At 40.0% G+C, this 25,760-nt stretch overlaps 2 protein-coding genes and 1 long non-coding RNA gene across 3 annotated transcripts; 2 read left to right on the top strand and 1 right to left on the bottom strand.

The window, feature by feature from the left end:
- The first annotated feature begins 206 nt into the window (after positions 1 to 206).
- On the top strand, positions 207 to 1,887 carry LOC138959641 (uncharacterized). The gene is made up of 2 exons (XR_011453764.1): positions 207 to 485; positions 1,250 to 1,887. It is a non-coding gene; the product is annotated as an uncharacterized lncRNA (long non-coding RNA).
- A 1,998-nt stretch (positions 1,888 to 3,885) lies between these two features.
- Positions 3,886 to 13,562, top strand: LOC138959640 (dynactin subunit 5-like). Its single transcript, XM_070331209.1, has 6 exons — positions 3,886 to 3,997; positions 5,929 to 5,997; positions 7,247 to 7,365; positions 9,181 to 9,292; positions 9,894 to 9,996; positions 11,664 to 13,562. The coding sequence occupies exons 1-6, from the start codon at positions 3,950 to 3,952 to the stop codon at positions 11,762 to 11,764; spliced, it is 552 nt and encodes a 183-aa protein (XP_070187310.1). The 5' UTR covers positions 3,886 to 3,949; the 3' UTR covers positions 11,765 to 13,562.
- Positions 13,563 to 15,819: 2,257 nt separating this feature from the next.
- LOC138959639 (apolipoprotein D-like) lies at positions 15,820 to 23,953 on the bottom strand. Its single transcript, XM_070331208.1, has 4 exons — positions 23,696 to 23,953; positions 22,819 to 22,882; positions 18,002 to 18,157; positions 15,820 to 16,112 (listed from the first exon to the last, which is right to left on the bottom strand). Exons 1-4 carry the CDS (start codon positions 23,852 to 23,854, stop codon positions 15,874 to 15,876), a joined length of 618 nt encoding a protein of 205 aa, XP_070187309.1. The 5' UTR covers positions 23,855 to 23,953; the 3' UTR covers positions 15,820 to 15,873.
- Between the last annotated feature and the right edge of the window lie 1,807 nt (positions 23,954 to 25,760).

Raw genomic sequence — 25,760 nt, 5'->3', positions numbered from 1 at the left:
TGAAACAATGAAAAATCTTTCTTTAATTGTGTGCAAAAAGTAAATCCCCACATGTACTAGTTTTTTTACAATATTTTTTTCAAAATACAATATTTTTTTCAAAATGTCCCAATTTTGGTTGTCAGCAGGCTATTTATATGCTTTGGCGCATGCGTTCTGAGTGTATAGTCATGTCATAGGGTGGACGTGTTGAAAGAGTTCACTTTTCGGTCCCAAACCATCTCTGATCACTGGAAAGAACACAACGGCTTGGAAACTTTCTTCTTTCAACTTTGTATCTGTGTGAAATTCGGCGATTGTGACTCAGCTCAGATACGTTGCTTGTTGTATAACTGTTGGTAAATTTTTACGAACCAAACAAATAAGCATCATGTTGAGACTTAGAACAGAAAAAGATTGGTGTTTGACCTTATTATGCATTTCGCTTTTCTTGACGTTGGCTGTTACTGTGGACTATCAAAGTGACCGTTCGTCTGTACACCGATGTAAGTACAGTTATTTTTGTTGATATTTAGCGGTAGGCTTACTCTCGTTTACTTTTGAAATGGTTAGCGCAGCATATTTTTGTTAGACAACTTACAGGATCGGTGTGTGTGTGTGTGTGTGTGTGTGTGTGTGTGTTGTGTGTGTGTGTGTGTGTGTGTGTGTGTGTGCGCGCATGTGTGTGTGTGTGTGTGTGTGTGTGTTGTGTGCATGTGTGTGTGTGTGTGTGTGTGTGTGTGTGTGTGTGTGTGTGTGTGTGCGAATGTGTGTTTTTATGTGTGTGTGTGTGTGTGTGTGGTGCGTGCGTGTGTGTGGTTGTGTGTGTGTGTGTGTGTGTGTGTGTACATACGCACACGACGGTTTGTATCAGTGTATGCCCGTAAGTGTATATACGACTGTTTGTCGGTTTTTTATTTGACTTGAGACGAATGTATAAGTCTTTTCGAGTTGTTCATACTGGCCACTTTGATTATATTATATTATTCAACTTTATCTCCATCCCTGTTTCATTTAATTTACCTTCATGTTTATCAATTTGCGTATCAGTCTATGTATTTATTCATTTATTAATTGATATATTCATGTATCTATATTTTTTATGTATTTTATCAATGTATAATAATAATAATAATAATAAGAATAATGATAACTGGACATTTTTAAGTGCCTAACCTATGGCGCTTTACAAAAGAACATATATATACAGAATAGAACAATTAAAATGTAATCACTCATTGTTATCTAGCTATTTTAATGTTTTTTTCAGTTAAAATTCCCGGCGCCGCTTTACATGGGATCAGAGTTACCACAAAGGTGCATCTGATCGGGATAATACTTCATCAGAAGTGTGAGGAGTGGAAACGAAAATCCAAAGACCAGTCCTACGTCTTCAAACACTTCTGTTACAGTTCTTGAGTTGCAAAAGATTCTTGGTTCATCCAGAAAGTGTGAAAGTAATTTCGAGTCCACATTTCTGGCGGACGAATGAACTTGCGAACAAATGTTGGACTGAAAGTCACATTTGGTTTGTGCGTGACCGAAAAGCGTTCATTCTGCTCAAAAACGTACATCTGAGTGATTTTTGGGGGATTTTTTTTTAATGGTTATGCCTTTTGTCCCGTCCCTATGATCTTCAAGTTGTCACATGCGGCTTGAAAGTATGTTGAAATTACAGAAGAAAATGTAGATATAATGTAGACATAATTTATGATAATTATAAAATGTGCATTATCGACGAGATTTTTGTTTCTGCAAGATTACCGAAGAAAAACTCAGTTTAGTATGGATATAATTCGTTATACATGCAATTGATAAACTGTGAACTATCGAAGAGACTTGTTTCTGCAAAAGTGTCTTGCTTGATTCGTATTTCACATCAGTTTAACAATAATGGTGTTTTACTTGTTACAAGTGCAGTTGTTTTGATTTACCGCACATGAACGTGTATTTTACCTCTTTTTTTATTTTAAACTCTCTCTTTCTTTGAGCGTGCGCGCGCGTGCGCGCGCGCGCGCGTGTGTGTGTGTGTGTGTGAGTGTGTGTGTGTGTGTGTGTGTGTGTGTGTTCCATTCATAATCCTTCAGCAATCAACTTAAAATGTCTGACTCTGAGTCACGTCCTTTATGGTGTTTACAGATAGAGTCAAAACAAGCAGGTCTATGAAACAAGTAAGCAGGACCTACTCATAGGATTACTCATGTGATTGTTTAGGTATACACAGAGCATCATGCATAACCACACCCAAGCGACACCCATCAAACTCACTATAGTGATGACAATGTCGTATCAAAGCTGCCCAGAAGTGTTATACAGTGGAACCCCCTTTTAAGACCCACCAATTTAAGATTGACTCCCTCGCTTTAAAGACCCTGTTTTCTCAGACTTTTTGTTCATAGCCTCTGTAATTGTACCCCCATTATGACTCCCTCCTTTTTAAGACCTGATTTTCTCAGATTTTTGGAGGTCTTAAAAGGGGGGTTCTACTGTACAGTCGAACCTGTCTATAACTGACGACTACGGAAGGGACCATGCAGCCACAGTGGTTGTTAATGCCAGGTGTTCGTAATGAAAAGGTGAATTATAGAGAGAAAAAAACACCCAACTTGTCTGGGATCCTTTGGAGTGATCGCTGCGGACAGGTGGTCACGTTTGAGAGGTGGTTCGACTGTATATGACTTGCTGCAGACAATTTCGTTTTCACACGCAAAAGTCCGGCTTTGAGACAAACAAGTACTCAGTGCCCATGGTTAAAGTGCCTTGGTAATGTCTCCCCCCCCCCCCCCGCCCCCCCCCCCCCCCCCCTAACTGGCATCTTTCTATTTGCATGGGTTGCATGCGCGTTTGTTTTACTGATTTTTTTTTTAATCACTTCTGTTTCACACGTAGTTTGTAAATTCACACGGAGGACACGAGCTTTAAAAAATAATAAAGTTGAGTAACACAGCATATTTAACAAAATGTTACAATCCCAGGTTGATATCTATAAACTTGTAAAGACTTAAAAAGAAGTCATTTTTATTTTATAATTAAAAAAGACCCACAGAAAAACTTTCAAAGACTTTCCGAACTTTCGGTTTACTGCCTCGACGTTTTTTTCTAAAACAAATTCGCGTGTGCTTTTCGAATTACAGAGGTCACACACGAAGAAACACTCACAACAAAAGGGTATTAGATACTATTCGGGCACAGCTGCTAACACGGCTCACAGCACTGACGAGACTGAAGAACGCACAGCCGTATTTAACATAATTTTAGACCGTCTTGAGATTTTATTCGTAATAGCATTGAAAAAGACGCCACATACTTGCAACGAATTCTCAGTTGACACAAGAAACAAAACACTAAAACAAAGGATGTCTGGAGATAATACGTAAACATGCGGCAAATGTCAAATCTCCCAAGTTAAATTCCTAACATTGATTCCAGTTCTGATATTTTTATCACGCGAACAACAACAACAACAACATCATCATCATCAATGTGAACAACAACAACAACAACAACAACACACGAGATCAACAACAACAACAACAACAACACACGAGATTGAATTGCATTATTTCTCACTGAAAGGTTTCTAAAAGGGAATCTAAAAGAACGGATAAACAAATTGACACCCGTGTCAATCTGCCAAATAATTAATCCAAAAATTCCCATTCTGCTCAGGAAGCAGTGAGGATGTTGATTTTATTGGTATGTGTCCAAGTGAAGGAATGGCATTACCCCACGTTAAAGCCTGGGAAGATCTGATACGGTAGTAAGCCGAGTCGTTTACGCATGCTACATTGATATGTTCATAGGTTATGTAGAGTCATAATACACACAACATAGACGTAAGAGCTCGACTGAGGGTGCAGCTGAGGAAAAGCGAGAAATCGAAACTCTAAAGGGAACTAACTCTTGCGCTGTTTTTACGCAAGACAACTCTGCTCTTACTTCCGGTTTGAATCGATGTCTGAATCCCAAGATGGAGTTGCAAGATATTTATTACAGTAGCGCCGAATATATAGAAACGGTAAGCTTCTTTGAAGTCAGATACATTCTATTAAAGCTGTTTTAGTATTAAAGTACAAGTTTGTTAATAATAAATGTATAACTTGCCGCGGAATCGCAATTAAATGTTCGACTGAAATGATCGTCTGCATTTGATTAGTACTAAGTTTGTTGTCCAACTCACGCTTTCCCATTCTTGTGTGTGTGGTTTTTTTTTAGGTTGTGCTTTTTACTATATATAGATATGCCATAAGTAAAATTGCTGTTTGGAATAATATTCTTAACACTTTCTACCCCACCTATGTTGACCAAGGTTTCTTTAGCTAAGACCAGCTGTGCTGCAGCAGGTCACTCAGAATTGTAGTAACTCAAACTGTGTTGTATGTGTATCAACATGCTGGAATGCAGGCGTTAGGTGGACGTTACAGGAAGCGACTAAAGCTAACAGTCTGAGCGGATATATACGTACCTGGTCAGATAGAGCCATATGAGTAGGTACGGATATATACGTACCTGGGAGACAATGACACTGCATACATTTAAAAGCGTATACATACTATAAACATTGGTGTAAAAATGAGCCTGCAAAACTGAAAATGGGTACTGTTTGTTTTGTTTTTTAATTGTAAGTGGTCTCATGATAACCTTAGACACAGAAAACTATATCATTGGAAAGAAGAAAGCTTAAACCTTCGCAATGAAATAAAAAAAATGAAATATAAAAAGATAAATAAACATGCCGCAGGGTGGCGGAAGTAATTGTAAACAAACCAATGTTGATGTAAACAAGCCAAACTCGATAATCAAATTCAGTCAGATCAACTATTTTTAATCTACAAATTGCGACCACGTGCATCGCCGATCCTCTTGTTCATTTACAAACAGAAATAAATGCATATTAACCTTCATCATTTTCATCAGGGTCACTGTCAACAACAGACTCCTCACTGGTATTGTGATCATTATCTTCCTGCTCCTTAATTGTCGCTATCAATTTCGCTAATTTTTGCAAGAAAAACAGTAAATGAAAGCTTGGAAAATGTGAGAAACGCAGTGCAGACAATCGGAAGTGATGAAAAAACATAACTTGTAAGCTTTCTGATTTGCCAGCCGCGGTTAGCGATGAATTGGCTTTCCCAGCTGGGGGCTTGTTATGCTTTTTGGCACTGTTTTTCACAGACGCAAAACTGGAACAATCTAGCTATGATTCGCGCGACTTAATATTTTCCAAGCTGAGCAATGTTGTTCCGAATAAAATGCATTATTTTTGTCTTTCTGTGTTCTTAAAAATTATGCAACAAAATAAAAACCATGCATCATCATCTCCCTCTCCAACGCCAACGTACTACTCTTCTCTCCGCTCTCAGCATTCGCTCGTTAGTGGTCTTTGAATGATGGATCTTTCCACTTTCTTATGCTCCTTTTTTTCTCCTTTTCTTCAGCATCAAACCTTTCAAGTGTTTAATTTACAGCGCGAATGAAACACCCAAAGCACGTCTACGATAGGAGCCTCAATCTCGTGTCACAAGAACATGGCGGTGTTTGTGCGAACGCCACAAGTTTCTGCATGTGCTGTGTTAATGACTTTGAAAGGGTTTATTGTTTTGTTTGACCAGAATTTTCACTGGCCAGCCAAACTAGCTACCAGACCGTTTAAGACATAAAACATAAGATTTTATTACAACCATGTGCAGTACACTAGAAAAACAAGAAAATGCAAAGTGCTCACCGTAATACCACCACACAAACAAACACACACACACACACACACACACACACACACACACACACACACACACACACACACGCATGAACACACACAAGGTGGATTTTGTACTCTCCCCTGGTGATCGGGCATGTGATTTGGCCATCCCTTCAGGAAGATTGTGGGATATATATATTTGATCATTCTATAGTTTATTAACATGCATGACACATGTGCTCTATTTTCAGGCTTCTGGAAACAAAGTGAGCCGACAGTCTGTGCTCTGCGGGAGTCAAAACATTGTCATCAATGGCAAGGTGGGCTTCTTTCAAGATTAAATTTCATAGACTTACATTTTAAATGAAAAAAATTGCTTTGATTGTCTCTTCTTGTGAAATATCAATTTAATATTTTCTTATTTAGTTATTACTACTTCATGATGACTTTCAGTTGCATCGCCTGCTGGAATATGCAGCTTATTTTGATCTTAAAGTAAAACCAATAAATGCACAACAAAATATTTGGCATTGCATGTACTTCAACACATAAATGAGGTAAACTCTCTTACCCAAACCTGCACTCGCCAATAAAGGAAGCTCTCACTCTTCCGAGAAACACCCTTTCATTTAAACACTCACCGCTTGAGAACATACTAGGTGCCCTACGTAAAGAGCGAGCAATTTTCAAAGAATTAATTTTGCGGATTGTCTCCTCTCAAAATCGGACTGTGGTGCGTTTGGGCGCTAGACCTAACTTTTAAAATCTAAATAATAAATTGACAGCTTGTTACACAAACATTCTTAAATCATAAAAGAATTCTTTTTTCATCAAGACAAGATCAGTACAATTCGAAGTTTTGAAAGTTTGATAAAAGAAAAGCCCGGAAGCAGGGTCACGCAAGGTCGTGGTTCTCGTAGCAGACGACGGTTTATGCCTATCGCCAGTTCCTCTGAACAATCAAAACTATCGCTAGAGTTCTTGTGAATCACAGCCGTTTGTTTCGTATAGATTCAGAGGTAGATAATAACGTGCTATTGCAGATAAGCTTACACTTACAGCGAGTCGCATTCAAATTACAAACTGACGACTACATTGTGAAAAAAGGAAACTGGACCACAAGGGTTCACGATGGCTTAGGGGTAAGATAAACCACGCAAAAATGAATTCTTTGAAAATTGCTCGCTCTTTACGGAGGGCACCTAGGATGTTCTCAAGCGGTGAGTGTTTAAATGAAAGGGTGTTTGTACTGTGTGTAAAAGCCTGACAGTATCTGTGATGGTTTACGGGAGGGTTACTGTTCCTTTAATGATGAGAGTGAGGAGTTATATATATATAATATTTGTAAATGTAATAGGATTATTTCACCGTTTTAAATTTAATAATATGTAATCATAAAAATTGACTGGTTATTGTAATTAGTTAGGGTGTTTTCCTCTTCTAGTTTTAGATATCTGACAAAATGATCAGGTACATTTACCGTTTTAATTTTTATTTCAGTTATTTATTTATTGTTAAGGTGTGGTTGTATACATATGTGCATTATTTTATAAATGTGAATGTCCACAGAGTATCGTGATGACAGACTGTGTGATCCGAGGAGATTTGGCCAATGTCAGGATCGGTCGCTTCTGTGTTGTCAGCAAAAGGGCTGTTATCAGACCTGCCTTTAAAAAATTCTCCAAAGGGTATGTTCTTGTGTCAATGATTGTGATCAACAATTAAGACATTCTCTAAAGGATATGTTTCTTGGGTCTAAGGTTGGATTATAAATCTGCAAGTTGAAACGTATAAAAATAATTATAATCTCTTTGCATTCATATATTAGGTGATTGTGAGGCGGTGCGAGCTATTGCCTAGCAATATGTAGTAATTTTTGTTCGTACAGTATTAATTACCTGCATTAAGGTTTGCTCATTGCCTACGCCCCCAACCTCCCCCATGTTTCCAGGATTAGTAACGGATTTTCTGAACTTCCACCGATTACAGAGAAATATGATCATGCTCTCCCATATGAATATTCATACTTCCTTTTTTGGTTGTAAGATTTTCACAGTTTGTTTGTACAAAATCCCCCCTGGGGAGAAACCCACAGTAGGCTTACACGTCGGATTAACTTTTTGTCTTCTGGTTGAGCCCGCATGTTATTCACACACACACACACACACCAGGCAATCATTTCATGAAAGCACAAAAAAGAAGCTTTCTAGTGCATGTACAGTCGAACCCACTTAAAACGAACACGCTAGTTACGAATTTTGACTTATAACGTATTAGTTTTAAATTCCCAACTGAATACCTCTTTCTTCATGCTTAAAAAAAATGCTTAAAACGAATTCTTTATAACGAATTTATGCTTATAACGAGCACTTTTTGGATTCCCAAGCATGCATAATGTCTGTAATTTACTCACGCTTATGACGAAATCTTTAAACTCGTCCCGAGATCGACATATCATGGGAATTTGAGAAGTTTGAATACATGTGTCAAAGTCTTCCCTTGCGTCGACTGCTTGAACCATTGCTCAACCGATCACTGAATAAAGTTAAACTGATTACACTGTACTCACAAAACAATTTCAAATTTAGAATCAAAGTGATTGATAGCTCAGACACTGAACATGAATGACTGACTGACGTTTATTTCCTTCGCGAATACCAAAAACGAAACATCAATCTTTAGAACGGAAGCCATTGCCAAAAAATATAAATGCCAGAGTGGTTTCCCTTGGACAAGGGAAACCACACTCTCAACGTTTGCGTTCGCCAGTTCGCGATAGTTTATCAGTCAGTCAGTGCTTTCGATTTGGATTTGAACATCATGTTGCAACAAACAAAAAAAAACTAAATTGGCCAAGGTTTGCTACCCGTCGCCAAGGTAAGTGATTCCGGACAAATGATAGGAACACCGCGAATGTGGACAGTGTCAGTGTGTGCGTGTGTGTGACCAAAAACGTAACAACTGGATGAAACATCTGTGTGCTCACTCTCATGCTCACTCAAACTCAACAATCATCACTCAACATGAGACACACATGAACATGTAACTGAATATGTCACTTTATTGTCTAAACGTGAAGCAGCATGAAAGTTGCGAAAGAAACAAATTGAAACACCATAAAATGTACAAGACTTAAAAAAAAATAAAAAAATAAAAAAAAAATCAATCAATTTTCTTAATACGAATTTTGGTTAAGACGAACTTTTTTTCCGATCCCCAGTGATTCGTCTTAAGCGAGTTCGACTGTAATTGTGAACTGTACATGTGCCTGTAACTTACATGTTTGAAAGCATACACACACACACACACACACACACACACACACACACACACACACACGCACGCACGCACGCACGCACGCACGCACGCACGCACACACGACGGCACTTACTCACACACACACACACACACACACACACACACACACACACGCATGCATGCATACACAAGACAGCTAACATATCATATTGGTTTATAGCAGAACTCTGTTTGCAACTTTGCAGAGTTGCCTTTTTCCCCCTTCACATTGGAGACCATGTCTTCATTGGCGAGGACTCCATAGTGAATGCAGCACAAGTAGGCTCTTTCGTGCACATAGGGAAGAACTGTGTCATTGTAAGTACAACTTACTACCGGTACAAGGTACCACTTTTTTCCCCTTGTTTTGTTTTGTTCATTTTTAACACAAAACATGGCCGAAGCTCAGAAAGAACTGGTAACTTGTTGTAAGTGTAATGTGAATAGATATATTTTTAGAAGTTAATTGATTGAACTTATTCACAAGCAGATTTGAGCATTGTTTCTACTACTTGTACATTTTTGTGTGTGCTTAATTCCTTTAAAAGTTGAACACAGCTGTTATTGTATTGTTAATTTTTTGTTTTTAGTCATGTTCCTTGCATATATTTCTCATTCTTTCATTTTGGGTGGAGTGTTTAAATCTACGTATTTGTTTGTTGCTGTCATTGGATTTCCCTCTTCTTTATTACCCCCGTCTTTCACAGCTATATTTTGAACTATTAGACTAGAGATGCTCAACATTTGCGCAAAGTATTAGAATATACATGTACATCCAGACAGCATAGAGATTGAGTAAATGACAAATGAATGAACAAGTAATTGCCAAGTAGTGATACAGTTGTGAAAGTATTATGTATTCTCCTGTCAATTTAGTCTTTAATGGTTACATTCACTGCTAATGTTTGATATATTCCAGGGCCGGAGATCGGTGCTGAAAGACTGCTGTGCAATTGCAGACAACACTGTGTTGCCTCCAGAAACTGTGGTTCCTCCCTTTACCATTTTTTCTGGATCCCCAGGTGATTATTTTTGTCTCTGAAGAAATACCTTTGATTATAAAACACAGGTGGCAGCAATTTTATGCATGCTCTAGTTTAGATCTGGATTGGCATTATACTATGGAGTCACTTAATTAGTCAAAGAAAGCTGACACTGCTGTTCAAATTTGTTTTGAATAAATAAGAAAAAAAATATGAACTGTGAGCCATTCATTCCCTTGTAACAGATATGCACAATGATGGGAATGGTGATGAGGATCATTGCCACCTCAATGATTGAAATACAGCTCATTCCAGCAGTCACAATCTTTACACAATAGCCTGTGTTTAATGAATACCATCAATTTGCTTTCACATTTTTAATTCTCTTTGTTTTGAATATTTTTTCACTGGACCACACAAAAATAGTTGACGAAACCTTTCCAAGTTGGACCAAAAGTGTAATGTGCAAATCATTGAATTAATTACTGTTTTTCTCTTTGCAATTCACACTTTTTATTCATTGAGGTGATGCTGATTGAGTCACACTTCACGAGTTTGAATTCTAACAACAATGGTGACAGTGATGACAGTTCTATCTATGAGCATGGCTGTTGACCTGGTTTTATTATTACTTGTACGACAAGAATAATAAATTACCATGTTGGTGAAACGAAGACAATATTGTCAAGCTTCTCTGCTGAAAAGTGCCCAACACAGAAACGAGAACGGCAGTTTTGCTTGCGTAACCATGAAAACGATTTCCCATTATGAAGAATCAAATGGCTGAATGATCTGTCTCATGATTGCATTGAAGTTTCACATTTCTCTCCTAGAACGTTTAATGCTGAAGTTTTATTGCAAATTGCATTGTTGCGAGGCAGATTGTGCAATGCTCTTCAAAAATACATTGCACACTTTGTAGAAAGGGAGCTAATTAAACTGCACTTGGGTGGCAATGAGATGATGCATCATAGTAGTTGCTCCCCTTGGATTGATTTGTAAAACCACAGAAAAAGGTTGAGAAACCGAGATGTGTATTTGTGCTTTGAATTTTTTGTTTGTTGTTGTAATTGTGAATATAACACAGAAAATGTTCAGGAGATAATCAGCCAGAAAAAAAGGGAAGGCTCTTTCTTCCACCAGTGTGTCATGAACTGGTTGGTCCGGTGTCAGAATAATGTGACTGGGTGAGACATGAAGCCTGTGCTGCGACTTCTGTCTTGTGTGTGGCGCACGTTATATGTCAAAGCAGCACCGCCCTGATATGGCCCTTCGTGGTCGGCTGGGCGTTAAGCAAACAAACAAACAAAAAAGTGTGTCATGAGTTGAATGAGCCAAACACTGAAACAGTATGCATATCATTTTATGACAACAATTTGCAAGAGATCCTTCGCAAAATGTTATAACTTGTTTTGACTGTTTAATCACTTAAATGCTTTGCGCTTGTTTGTTAACTGTTTTCATGAGGGATTACCCTCATTATTAGTTTATTTAATTCACTCACAGTAGTGTGATTCCTGGTAGAAGTAAAACACAGTCTAAAATCTCTTTATTCAAATTCTGCTGTTCAAAACTTTTCTGTGAAAAGTACCAGATGTTGTTATCAGGTGTCCTGTTTTCCCACCCTTGCTATTTGCCTTGTCCCCAGCTCGTGATTACTTTTGTCATTTACCCACTGACTTATTTTTTTTCATTTTTTTTTTCAGGCAAAGTGAATGGCGAGCTTCCAGAGTGCACGCAAGATTTGATGACTGATGTCACCAGCAGCTTCTATCAACACTTCCGACCCCACGGCAAAGGAAAATAATACAGCTCCCCACAGGGATATTAGGACTGACTAATGCTTTTAAGGCTGTTATTTGATCAGCGCTTGTTGTTAAAAGTTTCATGTTGATGGCAATGAGTTCTTGAGGGATTTGGAAGTGTTGCTGTTGACGATTTGTGGCTATGGGTCAATTCATTTTGTTTTAGTGTAAATCTGATACCTTTGCGTGTGTGTGTGTGTGTGTGTGTGTGTGTGTGTGTGTGTGTGTGTGTGTGTGCAAGAGCGACATAGAGGGCTTGTGTTAGTTTGCCATGTTTGAGTGCGTTTTGAGAGAGAGAGAGATTGAGTGCGAGCTTGTGTCATCACGTTTCCAGGATGTGATTAATCTAAGATTCTGGATGTGCTTGCCATAAGAGCAGATGGCTGGAAGGGTTGATGTTATGTTTTACATTTTGTGTTAATTTTTCAGTCATGCTTGTACCTCTTTTTTCATTAGACATAATATTTTTACAAGTTTCCAGTTTCCCAGACCTTTTAAAAAAACCCTTGTAACAGAGCGTAAATGAGGCAGAACAAATGTAGGAAGTGATATTAGATCAGATTTGTTAATAAATCTTTCTTTCAATATAAATGTTCACGACTTTGGTAGAGTGGATGCTTGTTTGTTTCAAAGTTCATGGTTTTCACTTCTAGATATCAGATACTGCCTGATTGCACATCTTCACATTTCAAGGGATGGGGGTACCGTTAAGAAGAAAGAAGAAGTAACACAATATGTTCACATTCGAATTTTCCTCACGAAAAAATAGTTACATGTTGGGTCTGATAGATTAACAGCATGACTGTCAGATTGTCTCTTATAGCAACTCTTATTATAAACTTTTGTGAGGACATTTTGGTGAAGACTCAATTTTTGACTCGCATGCGAAGCAAAAGTGAGTCTATGTACTCACCCGAGTCGTCCGTCCGTCCGTCCGGAAAACTTTAACGTTGGATATTTCTTGGACACTATTCAGTCTATCAGTACCAAATTTGGCAAGATGGTGTATGATGACAAGGCCCCAAAAAACATACATAGCATCTTGACCTTGCTTCAAGGTCAAGGTCGCAGGGGCCATAAATGTTGTCTAAAAAACAGCTATTTTTCACATTTTTCCCATTTTCTCTGAAGTTTTTGAGATTTAATACCTCACCTATATATGATATATAGGGCAAAGTAAGCCCCATCTTTTGATACCAGTTTGGTTTACCTTGCTTCAAGGTCAAGGTCACAGGAGCTCTTCAAAGTTGGATTGTATACATATTTTGAAGTGACCTTGACCCTGAACTATGGAAGATAACTGTTTCAAACTTAAAAATTATGTGGGGCACATGTTATGCTTTCATCATGAGACAAATTTGGTCACATATGATCAAGGTCAAGGTCACTTTGACCCTTATGAAATGTGACCAAAATAAGGTAGTGAACCACTAAAAGTGACCATATCTCATGGTAGAAAGAGCCAATAAGCACCATTGTACTTCCTATGTCTTGAATTAACAGCTTTGTGTTGCATGACCTTGGATGACCTTGGGTCAAGGTCACATGTATTTTGGTAGGAAAAATGTGTAAAGCAGTTCTTAGTGTATGATGTCATTGCTAGGTTTAGCTGAAGGTCAAGGTCATGTAAAGGTCAAGGTCAAGCATGTGAGTCGTATGGGCTTTGCCCTTCTTGTTTTGTCATGGTTTTGTTTTTAGCTAGTTCAAATTATCTGCTGTAGTACATAATTCCATGCTGTTTGTGGTGACATTGGCAACTGGGATACTCTCTGTGCAATAAACATATTACTGCTTGCTAGATTTGAGCTTGTGGTCTGTTGTTCTAGAAGATTGTATGCAAAGTACAGTGGTACCTGCGATGTGAACCCCCCGCGGGTTAGGGGGAAGAATTTACCCCCCGCGGGTTAGGGGGAAGAATTTACCCCCCGCGGGTTAGGGGAAAGAATTTACCCGATGCTCCCCAGCATGTCGTAAGAGGCGACTAACGGATTCTCTTTCTCCTTTTACCCTTGTTAAGTGTTTCTTGTATAGAATATAGTCAATGTTTGTAAAGATTTTAGTCAAGCAGTATGTAAGAAATGTTAAGTCCTTTGTACTGGAAACTTGCATTCTCCCAGTAAGGTCATATATTGTACTACGTTGCAAGCCCCTGGAGCAATTTTTTGATTAGTGCTTTTGTGAACAAGAAACAATTAACAAGTGGCACTATCCCATCCCCCCCCCCCCCCCCCCCCCTTTCCCCGTCGCGATATAACCTTGAACGGTTGAAAACGACGTTAAACACCAAATAAAGAAAGACCTGCGATGTGAAGCCCCTCAAACGAGAGGAAAATTATTAGAGGACGACTTCTGTTGTCTTTTGCTCTTTTGTGTTCACAAAATAAACCTGTCAAACAGCCATGACAGACCAACTAAGATGAAGGGATACTTTTGGCTGGTCTCAAAGGTTTCCTCATATACAGGTACCACTGTACACATCAGTAACTTATTGTTATAGAAAGCCCATAAGACAACACACTCCAATGCACACACACACACACACACACACACACACACACACACACACACACACACACACCTCTTGCGAGACAAACATGATTTTTAGACAAAGTAAATTCATGTGCACTGTGCAAACGTTTCTACGTAACCCTTGTTATTTTGGTGAATTGCAAAACAAAAACAAGAATTTGTTCGTCTCCTGTTATTGTTTTAAGTGTGTTAACATCAAATGTAATCTATAATGCTCTAACTTTAGTCTGAGTTGTCTGTTTTGAAACTGAAATGGTACCAAAATAGCTTGGGCTACATACATTTTCCTCTTGATCTCTGTGGGGTTCTGGTACAGCTACATCAGAAACAACACGACAAACAAGTGAGAAAATCAGCTCTAAAGAGGGAAGAAGTCTTTCAACGTGGCTAAATGCACAACAGTTACGAACAGAAAATCTGAAAGCAAGGACTTCAGAGAAAGGGGGGGGGGGGGGGGGGGGGGGGGATGGGAGTGAGTGTCTTAAAAGGGCGTTCCAGTTTATCGATTCGTAGACGGTGCTCAAGTATTAAAGCATCACCAATGCCTTGAGCCACTCCTTGCATAATACTGCACATGCATGCACGGACATATACATTGAAACTGATTGAATTTAATTACCTACACTAGCCCTCCAGGCTGATTAAAAAAATCATCAATGCACTTGATTATAATCAAAGTGTATTTCTGAAATAAGCTGTTTCCTTGAAACTAAAAGTAATTCTTTTCAATTGTTATTACTTGCCCAAAGCAAAGTTTATTAATATGTACACATGCGTCAGTTGCATCCAGATGATAATGAAAGTGGTTTTTTTCTCTTCATGGTTTAATACTTGCTCTCTTTTAAGACATCTATTTCATAGTTTTCTTCTGTTTAGGACAGTCAGACATTTTACATGCATGTTCAGATTGTTTGTGTGCCTTTGGACCCAACTTTCTCAGTTTCTTGGAGGCCTAAAAAAGGACCATTGTGTTAGAATTCAGGCTCTACCCGGAAGGGGAACAACTAGGGGGAAGCTGCAAGCAGCACTTTTACTTATTTCATACTGTACATTAAAGCTATACATCCGAGATCATATTCACCACCACAGTTCTGTTCAGGCTTTTATATGGGATAAGAGCATGCTTCAACAGCCCTTCCGCTTCCTATGCACAGTTTTTTACTTTTGTGTTCATAGAGTTTAATTTAGTATTTGACACCCATGTCAATCTGCCAAATGAATTCAGCAAAACATTCCCAAACAACTCAGAATGTCTATGCATGGGTTAGAATGTGTATGCATGGGTTTTCAAGTAAAATGATACTGTAACCATCCATGTACGGTAATATATTTATAGCGAGGACAGATATATGGGCGTGATCGTGTACTCAGGCATCACGGTACCTTTAACAATAACGAAAACAGCACCAACACCTACTAGCATGGAAGCAAACAACAATAACAACAACAAACAAACAACAACATAAACCTAGCAAATCAACAACATTGCAGTCGATAGCCGATCACACCAACACTCCAAAAGGACAGGTTTTGTTCACACAGTCTTGGACCTTTTATACAACGCCTGTAGAGCTACGAAGACTCAGGGTAGGGGGCTGTAGACGCACTGGTCGTCGTGCACGGTCTTGATGGGCTCGTTGAGCACGGAGTTGAAGCCTTGCTCCTTGAGGAAAGCCATCACCTCGTCGTTGTAGTCACTGTAGAAGGTTGTGACGTTACGTGCCAAGACGAAGAGCGTGGCCTTGAGGTTGTCGGTTACCACCGAGTACTGGTAGAGTCCATTAGGTCCGTAGTTATCGGGTCCCAGCTTGATCACCCAGTCTGATCAAACAAACAAACAAACACATCATTTATGTGAAGACAAATATTGGACAACATCTGTTCTAAATTGTTTGGAAGAATTTTCTTTCTGATAAAAAGAGAGAGATAAAAAGATCAGGAATGTTTTGGTTAAATGCCACATAAGGTCATTTAGAATATGCCAGCCTTCCGCATGATCCACTCAACTATGCTCCTGCAGGCTACGTTGCAAGGCCTACCAGCTCACAATATGCCAGCCTTCCTCACATGGTCATCTCAACTATGCTCCTGCAAGCTATGTTGCAAGGCCTACAAGCTAAGAATATGCCAGGGCAAGACACACACACAAACACACACACACACGCACATGCACGCACGCACTCACGCAAGCACACACGTACATACACACACACACACACACACACACACACACACACACACACACACACACACACACACACAACTTGAACACAGGTGGTGCGAGCTAATGCCTAGCTATACACAGGGCCGGACCAAATGAGTTGTAAGGGGGGGTTCCTCCTTTTTTGGGGGGGCAAATCAGCGAAGTGGGGAAGCCACAAGTCCGCAGGCGCGCGAACTAGGGGGGTCCGGGGGCATGCTCCCCCGGAAAATTTTGGAAAAACGGTTACAATCTGTGCAATCTGGTGCATTCTGGGCCTTGTTTTGAGGGTTAAGAGCAGCATTGTTTTGGTGCTAAAACTAGTAAAAGTCAAAGCAAGGTACATGCTTTTTCCAGGGGTGGGGTTCCGGAACCCCTGGAACCCCCCCCCTGGGTCCGGCCCTGCTATACATAGTAGTTTGATTTTGCACCAAATTAATACCTGCATGAAGGTTAGCTCTTTGCCCACGCCGCCCCCCCTCCCCCGCGTTTTCAGGAAAACTGAGCTGCCTGTGTCATTATTCGTATTATGCAATAACCATTTCAATAAACGGATGAGGTCTGCCTTGCATATGTTACCAACAGAACAGCTTCTGGACGGACAGAAGACAAGTGCAATATTCAGTAGAACTTCAACTGCTGAGCTGTCCAGAACAACATCTTAAAAGTGGGAACAAGAATATCAGCAATTCAAGTAGTCTAGGGCTTATTCACTTCATGTCTAAAGATGTAGTTTAGTGCTTGTCGCTTGACGCTTCCCAGCCTTCCTAGCATGGTCCACTCAACTATGCTCCTACAATATATGTTGCATGGTCTACACACACACACACACACACACACAGGTGGTCCTCAAACAAGCCTGCCAACAATGAGAAAGTGAAGATGTTCGATTAATTTCGGCGAGCTATTTAAAGAAAAGAAGACGAGAGAGAGAGAGAGAGAGAGAGAGAGAGAGAGAGAGAGAGAGAGAGAGAGAGAGAGAGAGAGAGAGAGAGAGAGAAAGAGAGAGAGAGACGTACACTGACTGATTGCACTCTTTGGTGCAGGTATTCTAGTTGTAAGTTGAAAGGCAACCTCCTTCTTGTTAAACTATCTCAGACCTGGCAAGGCTTTTACATGGGATTAGACCATTCCTCCACTTTGACACATACATGTACCAAATGTCAGCACCGTGACCGCTTGGTTTAGTGAATTGGAATTTTGTGCGTGCATTAAAGCCACAGAGAAACCCGAGGCTGTTCATTTTTGGTGTGTGACCAAGGTAAGGGATGGTCTTAAAATGATGCTATGAAAAAGCCTGGCTAGATCTGAAAAGATGAGCCAATATGTTTACTATAAAAAAATAAAAATAAAAACACAACAAACAAAAATGAAAGCGTGTGAGTGCTCGCCGTTGCGCTTAAGTTTTCTTTCTTTTGCTTATGACGTACTATTTAATTAGTTTTGTTTTGAGAGGGCATGGGTGGGGGTATTTGTGTGTGTCTATTCTGATATATCCATGGCAACTTACAGGGCGCGGGAATGGGGACGGTCTCCAAGTTGACGCTGAGTTGTCCCACCGTGCTGGACTTTGTGGCGTATCCGTGAATGACGTCAAGAGGACCGGTGACTGACTCCAATCTGTCAGTATTCAACACCGTAATACGTCCGTCAGCGGCCACTCCGTCTGCAGCAAACACATTCTTAAATGTGTTACAAATCAAGAGATCTTTATCCTATATACGTGAGTGAGACCACTCATGAGATAACAATATCGTTCAAACCACACGTGCGAACATCCTGTAAATAAGGTCACGTCAAACTAGTCTCGCAGGGATCTGCTCTTCGACTGCTTATGATGCCAGAGTCACCGAGACAAACGTCATTTTGGAAACCCTGTTAGGCTTAGCTGTTTTTCCTTGTAGGATTTTTAGAACTTTCACGTCACGTTACGCTTTCTAGAATGACGTGTCTTTGCTTTGACGTGAAAGATTGCACGAGGCTTTAGAATAGATGAGGTTCCAAAAGAAGACTCTTCAATATGGACGCCTCCACTCCGGTACGTTTTGAGTAAAACACCCGTAAGTACAGTATGTAGGATAAACAGAATACTACATGGCTTGCTGTGTCGTACCAGATTAACACTTGTTGCTTTTTCAAATAGTGCCCAGCTCGCTTTCGCTCGCAGTTCAATTTTTAAAAAAGCAACTCGTGTAAATCTGGTACGACACAGCAAGCCATGAAAGACCCGCATTATGTTCGCTATAAGAAGGCCCACGAGACCTCATATGAAAAGCAAACCACCACAAAAAGAAACAGCTAATCAGCAGCAAACCAAACTTGAAAACGAGAGGGAACAAGTTCTTAGATTTTCAAAAATGTAAAATCTTACTGCAAGAAGGAGGTAGGTGTGGATATTGGGGATGGGGTTTGGGAGGTCGCTGAGGTTTGGGTTTGGGACGGAATAAGCTTTTAGATTCACTTTCCCCACCAGTACCAATATCCAGAGACATATAAAAGACACGTAGGCAGGCAGACAGGCAGAACGAAACCAACACAGACACACTAGCAGGCACGCAGGCAGGCAGATTGGTAGGCAGGCGGAGAGAGAGAGAGAGAGAGAGAGAGAGAGAGAGAGAGAGAGAGAGAGAGAGAGAGAGAGAGAGAGAGAGAACGAACGAACGAACGAACGAACGAACTTTATTTTACAAGGATAAAGGTTTAAGGCACATTGCCTTGTCTAACAACCTGTCCTTAAGCAAATACAAAACATATGATATCCACCAAAGAAGAATACAAATGGAACAAATTGATAGATACAAAATGCTAAACGCAACCAATATAAAATGGAAACAAAAATTAATGGTTCGAATCCGGGCAGGGACGGACACGGGTCAACTTTATGTGCAGACCCAGAGACGGTATCCATCTCTCACCCCCGTGTCACCACAATGGCACGTTAAAGATCTTGGTCATTCTACCATAAGTGCAGATGGCTGATACCACCTAAACACGCATACATCAAAAAGCCGTGAGGGCGTAAAACTCGAATCGTATAAACCAATATAGACAATTAAGACCTGACGGACAATAAGCCCTTTAAAATTTACTTTTAGGCGGAGCAAGTTAGAAAGACCACAATAAAGTAGAGAGGGAATGAAGAAGAAAAAGAAAAGAAAAAAAAAGCACACATACGACTAACAAACAAGCAACAAACAAGCCATAGGAAATCAAATGAAAAGGTATATATATATAGATAAGAGAAAATAATTTTTTTTTAATGTTCTAAAAAATTGTAAAAAGGGCACATAGAACTACATCAATACATTATAATCAAGGGAATGCATAAGAGAAATGTTATTACATATAAATGATTCAAATAATAATGATACAGAAAATATTATAAAAAATGAAAATACAAAAAGGGAGAGTGTGAAATAAAGCGCTCAACGATAAGCGAACGGAGTATGGATCATAAACATCATTCAAATCAATTAAAGTTTTACTTAAATATGTATGAACCGCTGTTTTAAAAAATTTGATGGGTTTCAAAGATTTCAGACTCTGGGGAAGAGAATTCCAGACTGAAGTTCCAGAAAATGAAAAACTTGACTTGTAGAGGTCAATGCGAGGAATAGGTGGAATAAAATTAAGAGATCCATACCGACTGGTAGCTCTGTGAAATAATGTTTGCATATACTCAGGAACCTGGCCATGAAACACTTTATACATTGTAATAGCTTTATTGCACAATAATTGCTTATTCAATGGGAGCATATTCAGGGCTTTTAACTTGTGTTCTGTTGGTAAGGGTTCATTCTTCATAAAACAGGGAGGGGGAGGGGTGCAGGCAGGCAAGCCACACAGGTCAATACAAACTACGTTTATTAACATTACTGTCGGTGAAGTCTTTTGGGGTACAGCATGTTAAGTACATTTACTTGTTTATTATCTGATAGGGGACAGCACCAAATAGATAAGAAATGTTCCGTCATGTCTCATTTTTGGCTCACGTAAGTGTAGCCTATGCGATGCTAACTTTTGTCTGTCTGTGCGTGCGTGTGTGATAGAAACTTTAACATTTGACTGAACACCGAAATACTAATTTTACCGGGTAATTATCCAAGCAACAGTATTGAAGCAATGATCAACATTTCGTCGGCACGTATGTAGATAAAGTGTGTATCCAAAGAAAACGGGTGGTGATGGGTTTTTTTTTTTTGGGGGGGGGGGGGGGGGGGGGTAAAAACAGGTGACTGGTTTGTGTTGTGTATGGCATGTAGACCAGGTCAGGGGTCAAGGTTAGGTCAGATCGCGTGAAGGATTGTGGTATAGATTCACTTCTCAGTTCTAACCGAGCTGCATTCGCCGATTCGGGGAAGACGATTTCACATTGTTCGGTTTCGTAGCGGCTCCAGAAAAAATAGATAAAGAAGATACCAAAGGAGATTTCCTACAGGTTGATCTGCACAGAGTGTGTTCAGTGTCTGCGCGAGGAAGCGCTGTCGAAAGGGCAGTGTCGATGTCAGTGGCAGTCGTGTCCCCGTAAGTAGGCTACAGACAGACAGATCTAGATAGCGTCTCCCACTCTTGCACCGTGTTACTGTGTGTGTGTAGGCCTATGTGTGACGGAGTGATTGAGTTTGTGTTACTGTTTGTCGATTTCTTACGGGAGCCTTGAAGGCTTCCCCTCTTGTTGTGTGTTAAAAACATCCGACAGCGATTGACCCCGAAAATCGACTTCACTAATATTTTGCTAATGTTTTGTCTGCAATAATTTCAGAATGATGTGCTAAAACAAGTGTGACAAAAATGAAATAAATCAATCGGACAGGCTTTCTGTTACAGAATTTTGAAAATGATGACATGCCAAGATTGAGATAAACGAGGGTTGGGTAGTGGAATGGGGTTTCTGCACAATCAGTTACAACCACAGGACCTATTTTGGAGGTGGTATAAATCCCTCGTTCACAAGTGTTGTAATGATGTAAAACAAAAATCCAAAAACAAAGAGTCTGCCAACGTTCCAAAATTCAGAATAAAAAAACAAGAAAGGTAGGTTGTTGGAACGTTTGTTATTGACAAAACAATACGTTACAGTCACAAATATATCGAGCTAACGGTCCTATAAGTGCACAGACAAACAAATAGTAACAAGAACTTAGCTTGATGGAATGTGCGGCCGCTTAATTGTTGGGAAATTGTGTTGTGACTTTCCCAACAAGCGGCCGCACATTCCATCAAGCAACGTTCTTGTTACTAATTGTTTTTCTGTGCACTTATAAGACCGTTAGCTCGATATATTTGTGACTGTAACGTATTGTTTTGTCAATAACAAACGTTCCAACAACTTACCTTTAATTTCTTATTTTTTTAATTCTTGGGTGTAATGATCATATGTGTTTCTTTTCGAATTATTGTAACGTGCCTTTCCGCTATGGCTGGAAACAGCGTAACGGTAATTACGTGACGTTTTTGTAGGCTAAAATTAGATCCATTTCTCAATTAGTATGAACGTAAGTTTTCATGGCCCTAACTTGACCTGGGTGTGACCGCTGTGACGTTGTTTTTTGTTCAAGGACGATGTACGAACGGAGGACGGAGGTCCGGCCACCTATATATATAGGCCAAGGCCACGAGGCCGAAATATTGGTGAAAACGTGAAGGCTTGTTTTGGTTATTTTTTTCCATATTTGTTTGTGTGTATATACGAATACTTGTCATGACTATGCACTCTAAACTGAAGGGTTTCATTTTGGAACACCCTATCTACACCCTGGTTTGAACACAGTTCATGTACAACGATATACTAGCAAAAGCAGCTCACATGGTTAACACTAATTAGTGGTCACCATGTGTGCTACTTTTGCTTGTACTACAATATAGTATGTCACACAGTGTTCAAAACTAGTTACACAAAGAGTGTTCAATATAGTGGATCACTTCTATTTTGAGTTTATGACTCGCTTATCATTTAGGTGAGAGAAAAAAAAAGAAAAAAAAAGCAAATGTTACACACTTTTTTCTATGTTGTTACGGAGATGAGCCTGGGAGTAGCATGTGCGTGTGGGTAAGACGTAAGCACGCGTGCAAACATAACCTGAAATAGGTGACCTTTATAGCAGATGATTTGTCAAAACAAGTGTGGAATTATGTTTTGAGTGCTCCTGTTCTATTACCGCAGAGTCGTCTGAACCCACAGACAAAAGATAACTAATCCGAGACAACACGTCTAATTTTAATGTAGAAAAAATGGTATTACAGAGACCTCAGACAGAAAGGCAGCCAGTCAGCCAGCTAGAAGATAGTGCATGGGGACTCATTACGAGGGAAAATCATTTGACTCACAGTCGGCTGTGACACAGTAGGCATTCCTCTCAAAAGTCAGTGCTACGGACTTGCTTGCGTAAACCTGTAAAAAAAAAACCACACACACACACACACACACACACACACACACACGCACACACATACACACACGCATGATTATAATTGGCAATTCTAAAGAAAGGAAGGTTGAACAAACAGATTTTTGCGTGTGACCGAATTGCCCTTTTTTGAGAACGGAGAATGTGAGACTTACTAGATATCCAGTAAAAGTAGTTAATAAGCCATTTTTTATACGTCTTCTGGCAAACTGAACACTTATTGCCTTGTATTGTTCTTCCTTCTATGTTTTACAACGCAAGTTTGTGTCAGTAATTAACTGGAATATTAATGACAGAAATCAAGAGAATACATGTCATTCGCCATTTGATGTGAAATAATGCATGTCAAAAACTAGACCCTAGCTCTATGGAACGGCCCTCTCTTGATCACCTCTTCCACTCCAACCCTCTCTCTTTCTCCCTTACCCCCCCCCCCCCCTACCCCCCCCCCCCCCTACCCCCCCCCCCCCCCGAACACGCACAACAGACATACATACTATTCCTCTCAAAACAAACCACATTCACTTCCAACTTCTTCTTCTTCTTCTTCAGCGTTCGACGATGGCTGTGTCTAGATTCTTTGGCCCGTGATGTTGACGAAGTGGGCTGTCATTTCCAGGTCCTGAGTGCTGCCCCATAGCTTGGTGTGCAGCGATGTCCAAGCTGTGGGGCAGCACTCAGGACCTGGAAATGACAGCCCACTTCGTCAACATCACGGGCCAAAGAATCACTTTCAACACCCCACCCTTATCACCTCACCCTCACTCCACCCGTACACCTGAGATTATGATTCTCACCTGGTACCACCTTCCGAGGTATTTGGCGTCCTCGAGCTGAGTGACTGTCTTGGGGGCAGGTCCACCGTTCAGAATTGTGCCCACGATAGACGCCACGGAGTCCAACAGGAACCCCTGTGCGGTCAGCACACAGCAGATAACCACAGCAAACCTCAACATTCTGAGATACTCGTGTATAATTTCAACCTGCCAAACTTTCACTCAGAAAAAAAAACACCTGCAGTGCTGTGTCCCAGGTTCAAGAAGCAGAGAGTCATGAAAGGTCTTTGGGTTTTTATATATGACATGTTGAAACATTGTTATCTCTGAGCATTCTTGAAGCACATGTTTTTGCGTGTGATGAGAAAGATAAGGAATGAGACTTACGTATTCGCACAGAATGTAGGTTGAGCACGTACGTGTCCTAGATTATATAAAACAAGAGGCGAAGCCTTCAAGGCTCCCGTAAGAAATCAACAAACAGTAACACAAACTCATCCGTCACACACACACACACACACACACACACACACACACACACACACACACACACACACACACTCACACACACGCACACACACACACACACAGTTAAAACTAACGCATCATATCAACTCCATGTATAATTTTCAAAAAAAGGCAAACAGATAAAATGACTGTGTATTTGTTGTTGGTGCAGTTGTCCTTCAATGACACACACACACACACACGCACACACACACACACACACACACACACACACACACACACACACAGGCACTGTGTTCATTTGCAAATCTACCATCAGCTTATCTGTCTTTTGCACTGCAGACACTAAGCAATAGGTACCTGCCATGTGGCCACTTTTTCCACTGCTGTCCTCAGTCCCATACTTTTCATCAAGACTTGTCACCACCATGCCGAGTGGATCTAAATTCGGAAGTCTTCATGTGGCTGAGGCATATCTGACATAGCGTCGATCTTGTAGGTTAACCTCCTTTCTGAAACAAATGGCAAAATGCGATTAGTTATGATGACTACAACCTACACAAATATAAACAGTGTTTTTAAACAGAATAGTCAGGTTATACAAGCCACTTTACCTATGCAGCATGGTAACCCTACAATATGCAAAACATGTCAACTGACTTTAGCAGCCTGGTTCTTAAAATAATTCTGACGGTCAACACAACCAACACACTATTCACATTCCATTTTAAGGAACAACGGGGGTACTCTCTGAGGGTCTTGTTTAAATGATAACGATCAACTCAGGAGGGAAAAAACAAGAGAGGAAAAAAGAAACCACATCAACCGCAGAAAAATACAGAATCACTGTGACACATGTCATGTACCATTAATTACAAACAAATGCCACAGCAAGCTTTGTCTCAAAATTCTCAATCATTCTACCTTCTGTCCGAAAGAATCTAATCTTACGTTGTACTGCCTTGAAAGAAAATGCCAACAAAGACAAGAAAGCTGTTGCAAGGTAAGCTTACCAAACGTTACATAGCGAATCATGCATATGATAGTGCGTAAACAGCAAACAGTACAATCAAAGAGAGAATCGAGTCTGGAATGAAACGCGATACAGATCTAGCATTCAAAAACTGTCTTTCAAGTTCAAGGAAGTTGTTGCAAGGTAAGACTTACTAAATTGTACAGACAAAACCATGACAGTGCATGTTTTGAATCTGAGGAAAAAATCGTGATCATTTTGACTTTGAGAACAGATTCATTCCGTTTCCTTATATCTGCATGTTCAAGTAAATGATGGACAGTTTTTTTCGGGCAGAGTAAACTTAACTTGAGACTCTACTGCAAGTCTTGAAATTCACATAAATCGAACCACGAACAATTAAAGACATCCAAACATTACAGGCACTTTAGATCAACTCATTTCACTAGAGGTGACTGCCTAGCACTGTGTTTGACATCCGTGTCTGCTGAAATAAAAAGAATTTAAAACAGTAGGTGACACGTTATCAGAGTGGGAGACACTAGATCTGTCTCTGTACTTACCGGGATACGGCTGCCAGATCGACACTGCGCTTTCGACAGCTCTTCCTCGCGTGGACATTGGAACAAGTCGCGTAAGGCGAAA

Source organism: Littorina saxatilis, linkage group LG2 (genome assembly GCF_037325665.1).
Source record: "Littorina saxatilis isolate snail1 linkage group LG2, US_GU_Lsax_2.0, whole genome shotgun sequence".
In the NCBI taxonomy this organism is placed as follows: domain Eukaryota; kingdom Metazoa; phylum Mollusca; class Gastropoda; order Littorinimorpha; family Littorinidae; genus Littorina; species Littorina saxatilis.
This window is presented reverse-complemented; position numbering and strand designations above follow the sequence as displayed.